This window comes from Sesamum indicum, unplaced genomic scaffold (genome assembly GCF_000512975.1).
Source record: "Sesamum indicum cultivar Zhongzhi No. 13 unplaced genomic scaffold, S_indicum_v1.0 scaffold00244, whole genome shotgun sequence".
Classification (NCBI taxonomy): Eukaryota; Viridiplantae; Streptophyta; class Magnoliopsida; order Lamiales; family Pedaliaceae; genus Sesamum; species Sesamum indicum.
In genome coordinates, this window is record NW_011628138.1 from 49,189 (window position 1) to 59,110 (window position 9,922).

The following is a 9,922-nucleotide window of genomic DNA, read 5'->3' on the forward strand; positions in this document are numbered from 1 at the left end:
GTCAGCCCTGCGCAATATGGCTCTATGGTCAATGCGTAAACGGGTAGGGTCAAGGACTGGCGAGTCAAGATACTGCGTAGCAAACCTTGTTTGTTTTTGGTTTTCTTTGTTAATTTTTATTTTGAGATAATTATAGTCCACTTCACTGAATTTGGCTGTAATTATACGTAGATTTTTATAATTTAAAAAGTTATATATAACATTCCTAAGGTTTGTTTACATCTAAAAAATAAGTCCTCTCGTTGGTCAACAATCACTGAATTTGCATATATTAAAAAAAAAAATGAATGAAAATTGATATTTATCCTCCATTAACTTAGTACTGAGTTATTGCAAGTCAAATAACTTTTTTCGAACTAAAATACTCATATAATAGTGAAAATATACCTCCTCACATGCATTAACGCATGAAGACGTATGAGGATAGTTTAGTAATAAAAAAATTTATTTGATTTGTAATAAGTCAGTAAATGAAGCTCCATATAACCAAGTGAGCATGGCGGATGATATATATGAAAAATCTACATTATGTTTGGTTTTGATTAAGATGGGCCAAAATATACACTATGTTTAGCCTAATTTATTTTGTCAGTTTTAGGTATATTTTGCATTATTTTAAAACAGTATTTTGATTATTTTTTGTCCAAAAAATATACATATACATATACATATAAATATACATTTTCACACATATACATATAAATATATATAAAAGAGACATGATTTGACAATGAACAATACTTTTTGTCTCCCACTACCCAACATCAAACATACCATACTTATTTTATATTATCTCCAAAAATAATTTCAAATATACACACTATCTCTAACTTATACTTATTTATCTTTATTTTTCTCTTTCTATCTCCACACAACACCCGAAAACAAGTTAAAAACAAAACCAAATATTATGATAATGTTTCCTCTTTCTCTAAGTCTTCTTTCTGTCTAAGTTTCCCTATCATTTGGTCTTGTTTCAACCTCTTTCTCCCACCATGCAAACTCGCTACCAATCCTAATCCCGGTCTCCGTCTGAACTGAGCAGCTACAGGGTTGGGTTTCTACCCTCATTACTGTTGTGCAAGAGATGAAATCCACCACAGACTGGTGTCACGAATCTACCTTTGCGGCCATAGCTGATTTGCGAAATCAGAAGCCTTCGCCCAACTGCTCCAAGCTTACACAGCTAGAACGGTGTTTGTTCAGAGGATGATGGAGGAACGCCAGAACCAACAAAACAGTGATCAAGACCTTCCATTGTCCTCTAAAGACTTGAGGGCCCCGAATGAGCAACATGTGTGGTTGTCAGCAGCTGGGGGCCAGAAGAGGGGCCGAGTATTCAGTCTCGGCTCTGAGGCCCACCACACGATTGCTGAACCATCACAGCCCAGCAGTTCCACTGCTCCTTCACCCTTGCCACCACAATCGCCGCACTCCGACCTTGATGATCGTGTAGCGAGGCACTAGGCATGGATGCAACTGATGGATCCCACCTAGCCCGATCCTCCAACGCCCCTCTAGCTGATCCCTCAGTATCCGACGGCGACGATGACGAACATGCAGCCGAAGGGAATGATGATTTAGTTTAGTATTTTTTTTGTAAAAATAATATTTTTACTTTTGTAATTAAATTATTTTTATTTTCTTATTATATTATATATTTTTTTTATATAATAGAGCACATTTAAGAAATTAAAAAACTACCTAGATATAACAATTCAATAACTTATTCTTAAAAAATATTAAAATAGATTAAATACAATTAAATATTATAAAAAATATATTTTTCTTCATTGCATTTGTAATGGTTTTTGGAATACGAATTACTGTCATATAATCATGAGCCGTTACAAAGACCATGCAAAAAATAGTTATTAATTTTGAAAAAAATAATCCAAAAAGCCGTTATTAAAGCAATGTAAAAAACAGTAACAAAGGCAGATACAAAACTAAAAATAAAATAAGCATATGGAGTTACAAAGGCCGTTACAGAAACTGTTGCAAAAAAAAAAAAATACAAAAGTCGATACAACAACCATTACAACATAATGCATGGCTGTTTCAAACACTATTCCAAAAATCGTGACAAAATTTAAGCACAACTATATATATAGGTGTTACAAAGGCTGTTACTGTAACATTAAACTAAAATCATTTTAGCCGTTCCAAATGCAAGTCCAAATGCATCTTTTGCTATTGGACAACTATTGTAACGGTCTCTTATGGCCGTTATAGGGACGTTACAAATTGTAACGACTTTCAAGCAAGTCGTTATAAAGATTTTGGAACGCCCACAAAAGCTACAGTAGGAGATGCCGTTATAAAGGTCATTACATGTTTAAAAAACTGTTCTGATGGGAAAAAAACCCCAATTTGTCAAAAATACCCTTAGTGAGGGGCATTTCAGTAATCAAACCACACATGACCCGCGCCCCATTGAAATGGGTCGAAAAGAACCCGCTTCGCAAATCGGAGACCCGACACGATGGTAGCTGTCCGATTAGAGACGCGAATGTCCGGATGGTGACCCGTGGCCCAACCCACCATACACACATGGAACTATAAATACCCTAACCCGTCATTTTCAGAGGTAACTGTTATCCATTTACTTGCGATCTACTATCTGCATTCGCACATTTTTACCTCGATCAATCTAACTTGAGCGTCGGAGGGTCATAGTCAGGGACCCACCCGACGAGCTTCACGTTCGTGTTTTTATCCTTAGGGCCCAAACACTAGATCTGGTGAGGGTACGCGGTCGAGTACGATCTACCATCGCGGTCGCATATTTCGAGCTCGATCATGTTCCAAATAATTAACTTGGCGGTTACAAAAATTGTTACTATAAAATAATTTTTTTGTAGTGTTATTCGACTCACGTTGATCTTGATCTTAGCCTTGACATCACTCAAACATATGCATCAGGACATAATGTTTCACCAATTCAATTTTTATTATTTAGTGCATATCGTGGTCTAATACATTCGAGCTCTACAGCATCATCAAGCCAGTTGCACAGTCTAGCCGATTATGATGATGAAGAGCAAAACGAACCAACAGAATCAATGACTCAAAAAGAAGAAGATCTCTACTGCAACAACAATGGCACACTTGTGGGATTGACAGACATTTTTAAATATGTAATAATTTAATTTTATATTATTTAAGTTAATACAGTTCTTATTTGTAAGGAATTTTTAATTTTATTAGTTGTTATAAATAATTAAACATTAATATATTCTTAATTAATATTTTTAATTAAAAATATTAAATAGAAAATTAAACATTAATATATTCTTAATTAATATTTTTAATTAAAAATATTAAATAGAAAATTCAAAATACTAAAAAACTAAAAATAATAACTACTAATTAATTAATGTATTATATTCTCAATTGTAACCTAAAATAAAATTAAATAAATTAAAAAAAGAGGCCCATGTAGCACTAACCACGTTCGCATAAAATAATATTTGCCCAAATCCACTACAAAAACATATTTAAAAAAAATTAAAAGAGTCGGTAGTAGCACTAACAACTCATGTACAACTATACTCCATCTTGAGGTTTAGTTGCAAATATTTTTTATATATCATTTTAATCAATAATTCATAAAGAATTATCACTATCTATTTATCCTTTTGAAAAAAGAATGTGTGGATAATCTTAGGTTCCAACCAAAAACAAAATAAATAAATAAATCAATAAAGTAAAAGAAAAAAGAAGGGAGGTGGATAATCAGGTACACTGTTTTGTGCTATTTCCTCTCTCAAACAGCCCAAATTTTCCCACCATGAAAACCGCAATAAACCCTCCACGAATCCCACCACCAAACCCCAAAACTTTCTTCACAGAAAGAATTCACATAATCCCGTCAATCAAACTCACGACTGTAGCTCCATTTGCAACTTCAAGAAGAGCTGTGGCAGTCAATTGCAGCAAAAATGGCAGCCCTGGAAGTGGGAATGCGGGCAGTTTGAAAGACTTGCTGTCGGGTATGGTGGACGAGAGAGTCGAGGAACTCTTGAACAAAGAAGAGAACCGGGATTTGTTAGCCGGGCTGGAGGAAGCCTCAAGGAGAGTTGAAATGGCGAAGAGAGAGCTTGCTGAGATTGAGAAGCAAGAGATTGAGGCCAAGCTTATGAGGGATTATATTAATCAGCTCGAATCAAGAGCCTCTGAGGTATCAAAATTGTAATCTTATGCTCTTAATTGTAAGAGTCCAAGTTCTGAAATGTGTAGTCTTTTCGTTTCTTGGATTGTTGGGGAATTGTATTTGCCATTTGAAGAATATATGGTGTATTGTTTCTAGAAGATCCCCGGACTTGAGTTTTCGGACAATCACAGTTTTTCATGTATAGTGGAATTCATAAGAAATTCATGTGGTTCCTTGATGTTGGAGACCTCAAATTCCATTACCTCCTAAGAATCACTTAGAATGGATCAGCCATGTTGTTCCCCTTTAAATATAGATTGCTTCGTCAAACAAAGGATTGATCAAAGTATGGACGAAGCCAGGATTCTTAGCTTCAGGGTGAAGAGATATTTGAACTCACATGAGAGACAAACTTACTAAATTTAACAGGGCGTGAACTTTTGAATTTTGATTAAATTTTACATGTAAACTTTAAGAATATACTCATTTGATCAGGGGGGGAGGGGTTGCTTTCGACTCTGATGCAAGATGTGATTTAATAAGAATCTTGATCTTGTGGGAAACAATAATTTTATACTTAAATTCATTATCAAGAAGTGGGGTTATGAATTCATGTTTAATATGTATTAGCTAGTGCTCTCTTCTGGTGAGAGAGCTGGAGAGAATATAGCAATTCTTTTTGACTCGATGGATGATAGCATCACTCATTTGTGGTGCAGTTGTTTTCTTGATGTACCGAATGGAGGGATGAACCAATGACTCGAGCTGCTAATGAATGAAAGGATAAGTGAGCAGAATAACATACAAATGAAATGTACTTTAACATGATCTTTGGTTGACTGGCAATTTACTTTGAAGATAGAGATGGGAGGTTTGTTAGAAATGAATGAAATTCGAAATACAAAGGCATCAATCTGTTGATCCCAATCTGTGAAAACTGAATATGATGTTCAAGATCCTAAATTTGGAACTTGTGTATATGATTATGGATAAACATACTTCAATTCATCCATCAGGCCTCAAATAGCCTTAAGGTTGTGTTCAGATTGCTAGTTACAACTAAGTATATCAATCTATTAAATAATATCATTTACAATGCTTTTGAAATACTTGAGCTGCCATTTTGAGCGATTTTCTGAGTCATTTTGATAGACTTAAAATCCTTCCATTCAAACGCAGCATAGCCGACAACAGATGTATGGGTTAGCTCTACTCACTTCAATTCTATTTCTATTCTAAGCTCAAATTGCTAGAGCTATTGGGTTTCTTGTTTATGCTTAGATATTTGTGTTTCTATAAACTCCCACTTTGCAAGCAAGACACAGAGACACCTCCTCAGACACACACACACACACACACTTAAGAATACACAGTTAGAAATGTCACACTCTATTCCCAACTGAGCTATTTGACAAGGTATATTAGTCAAAGATTCTAACCGATTAGCAATTGAAGATTGCAGAATGCCAGAAAGAAATATCAGAAGCAAGAGCAATGGTGGACAAAGCAGAGCAATCATTGACAGACGGAGGCAGAGATGCCTCAACCAAAACAAGAAATGAAATGATAAGCAAAGATCAGGAGAGGTTGGAGTCTGTTAAAGCTGCTTCGATTTCTGCTGTCATTGGAACTCTTGCGGAACTTCCCATTTCCTTAACGCATGTGACTAGCAATTCCGAGCTGATACTTCCTCTGGCAATCACCTTTGTTAGTTGTGCATTGTTTGGAGTAACTTTTCGCTATGCAATAAGAAGAGACTTGGACAATTTTCAGCTAAAATCAGGAACAGCTGCAGCTTTTGGTTTCGTAAAAGGTACTAATGACTACTCCAGTACCACTGAAGTTTGATGTTCCCATTTATTTGTCAGCATGTTCCAGAATGAGACTGAGGCATTGTTTTTTTCCCAAAACTATCCTTCTACTAAATTGGTGCCAACTGTTATTCTTAAGAAAAATCAATTAAAGTTTGCAAAACATACATTTTAAAACTCCTGTCTGAAACGCCAAATATTTTATGGAGAGTAACAAGTAGTTGATATTCAAAGTAAAGTATATCAACGGACACATGCACTTTTTAGTAAGAGGGTGTTTTTGGTTGAGCTTATTTAAAAAGTCTTGTAAGTGTACATGTTTTTAGAGCTTGTAAGATATTTATTCTAAGACTAAGGTCCTGAAGTATTTGGATATAATAAGATGATGGAGCTAAAAAATGTTATTTATAATAGTTTTTGTAATTAATATGAAGGAGTTTTTTGGAATTAAAAAATAATTTAAGAACTCCTTACTGTTTCCGGAGAAACTTGTAAGTCCCATACATTTTATTTTTGGATCGTATAAGCTGTCGAACATCTTATAAAATATTTTTAAAAGCTTATAAGATTACCCAAACACCTGGTTAATTGTGTTATGTTCCTGATGCAGGTCTAGGTATGTTGGGAGTCGGACCGCCATTTGAATTAGACGTAAACAGCATTCTATCGCATGCTTTTGCTGGTGCAGTTTATGTTTCTGAAAGTCTTTTGGTCTTTCTATTTGCTGGAGTTGCTTTGGATTTCTTCATCAAGTTGAGGATCCTAAGTCCATTTCCAATTGATCCATCGGTTCCAAGGACATAATACAGCTGACATAGAAATGTTGATGGGCTAGATCTAAGCTCAAAACAATGTTGTATACCTCTTCTTGATGAGGTTCCAAAATGAGCTATCTTGAGGTTTGATTTTATGTTAAAAGTGTTCTCATCCTTGTGCATTTGACTTCTTTTATTTAATTTGTTTGAGCTTATACAACATATATACACACACACACACCCTCGATCCATCCCATGATTTCATCCCCAGTTTAACCTGACATAGAGGTTTAAATCGGGGACAAAAGAGTTTATTTAATAGGTCATTGATCTCTTGATAGCAAAAACTAGACCAACCAACTTTTGGTAGAGTATGAACTGAAATAGAATACTAATGATATATTTACCAAATTTTAGCGCCAATTAACTTCAATATGTGTTCAGGGGTGTTCGCAATCACTTAAAATAAGTATTTATCAATATATTTTATTCAAAATAAACTAAATTAATGTTTTTCTATTTATGATTTCTATTTTTGAAATGTTCAAATTAAGCTGATTTAGATCAAAAAATTATAAACAACTTCTGATCAACTTCAATAGTTTCTTAGTAAATTATAAACATTAATTTGTTTGCTATAACATTCCAACTTTAGCTACTGGAGTTAAAATTTATATATCACTTAGTTGGATATTTAAATATTAAAAGCAATATCATTTTGAAGAATTATGATTTAAGCATTAGTTAATTACCAAACAAAAGAAATATTATGAAGCAACAAAATACATGATGAGGAAGATAGTTAATTGCCTTATACCCTCCAGTAACTATTAATTAGGGATAATTATACTTCTATTTTCTAAATTTTGTTGTAATTATATCCAACTAAGTGAATTTATTATTATTTTATTATTTGTAACAAAATTAATAGTCAAAGTTATTACTGATTTGGAGCCGTTGATTCTGCTTTGCTGTTGAAGCTGATTCCCATGTACATACAAAATTTAATTTTATGTCTCCATCATATATAGGCATCTATATAATCAAATATTACTAAATTAATTTTTTTTAGTAGTATTTTCATTGCCCGTCGGTCGATTAAATAAAAAACTAATATATTTGTGTCTAAAACTATTTTTGATGTAATATAAACTATTAAATATAAAAAAAATTTGGTCCCTCATCAATTTTAGTCCCCAAATTTTTTTATAATCCATTAAATAATCAAAATTGATGAGATCCGAACATGAAAATCAAAAGTCTCAATTACTAAACGAAAAAATAAATGATCTCTTTCTAAAAAGATAAAATAGATTTATAATATATTGATAAGATCCAATTATGGGACAAAAGTTATTTAGTGGGCCAAATGATCTTGCATATAAACTTATATAATTCATGTTCCTCATAAACTATATTACAGTACATAATCTAAAATGATCTAACATATAAAAAATAACATATAAACTAAGAATAGAAACTTATGTTAACGAGTTATGAGAAAGACATCTAAAGGAGGAAGAAAGATGGACTAAAGAAAGAAAAAATAATTTTAAAATTTCAATATCATTTTATCAATTTGAACAAAAAAAGATAAGGAGTAAAATGATTACCATGAATGAAAAAAATAAAAATAAAATGACTAAGTTCAGTTATATCATAAAAATACAAAATATATTGAAATGTATATAAGTAGGGAAAAACTGCTAATTTTTTAACAAAAAATAGGCCATAGGCATATGCTATAAGCTTATAACAACTTGCTAAGCAAACTGTTCCAATTCAATTTTTTAGGACAATATGATAGTGTAAAATATATATGTAGGTATAACTCATAGTGACTTTTGGAGGATAAAAATGAAATTTTATCTCCATCAAGACTCTAGTTAATTAATGGGATAATTACATTTTTTCATCAAAACTATGAGTGTTTTTACACTTTGACATTTAAATTTTTTTTGTCAACTTACTATCTCAACTTTATAAAATTTTGCATTTTGTCATTTATAACTATTTTTCAACCAAGTTTTTTGTCGGAAAAAACACCACATACAATGCACATGTGATATTTTTTTAGCAGAAAAATCAACAAAAAAGGATCATATATGGTAAAGTGCAAAATTTCATAAAGTTGAGATGGTAAGTTAATTCAAAAAAAAAAAAAAATCGATGGCAAAGTGTAAAAAGTGTCATAATTTCGATGGCAAATGTATTGCCCTTAATTAATTGATTGCTCATGTTTTGTAGTGAAGTAAAAAGTTTAAATGTGATAACTTACTAACCTTGACTCTTGCAGCCTCCCACACATTCGATTAAAAAATTATTGTTGATCCCCCTTGAGTAGTTTACTTAATACCAGTTGCCTTAGTTTCTGTTACTGCATTATTGTCTGACTACGACTGTAAATTTCTATTTGTTGTAGCTTATTTTACTGTTTCAGTTACTGCATTGTTGTCTTCCTACAGCTGCAAATATCTGTTGTAGCTGATTGCGTGTTGCTGTTCGTTCCAAATTTCTGTCTACATTTCGTGCCTGATACTGTAGGGCTGTTTATGACGGATAGATTCTACTCCTATTTCTTGGTTGTAATCTCTAGAGCACAGTTATCGTTTTTTGTCTTGTGAGCATGCTTGGGCTGTGTCCCAATTTTGTGCATACATAATTATTGCATTGATGCTCATCTTTTGACTTGTTTTGCTCCACTGCTTTGATGAGAGAGCTGAGGTTTCATATGACAAATGTACAATTAGCTCTTCCTTCATTTTTGTCGCATTGCAACTGTTGATGGTCTTTCTTCGTTAATTTAACACATGTCTACAAAAGATCTAATTAAATTAAAATATACAAAAGACGAAAATAAAATTCAAACAATCATTAAAAAATTCATATGTAAATGTATTACGAAGAATATATTGGTCATAAATGGATTACAAAGCATATATTGCTCATAAAAGCTAAACATCGTTTGCTATAAATAAATATATATAGATATAGATATTATGTCTCCAATTCTTAACATGATTTACCGGAGTATAAACTAGAACTTATATATGTTTTCGCTTTTCCAAAACAAGATAGAATACACTCAATGTTTATTTCTGTGTTTTTACATCTTATCTGTATATTTTTTTATTTTTCAACTTTCTATATATAATATATATATACACTTATATATATATAATATAAAAGAGATATAATTT

General features: G+C 32.5%; 1 protein-coding gene across 1 annotated transcript; it reads left to right on the plus strand.

Moving 5' to 3' along the window:
- The first annotated feature begins 3,710 nt into the window (after positions 1–3,710).
- LOC105179942 lies at positions 3,711–6,918 on the plus strand. Its single transcript, XM_011103602.2, has 3 exons — positions 3,711–4,183; positions 5,612–5,969; positions 6,578–6,918. The coding sequence occupies exons 1-3, from the start codon at positions 3,794–3,796 to the stop codon at positions 6,769–6,771; spliced, it is 942 nt and encodes a 313-aa protein (XP_011101904.1). The 5' UTR covers positions 3,711–3,793; the 3' UTR covers positions 6,772–6,918.
- Positions 6,919–9,922: the final 3,004 nt, after the last annotated feature.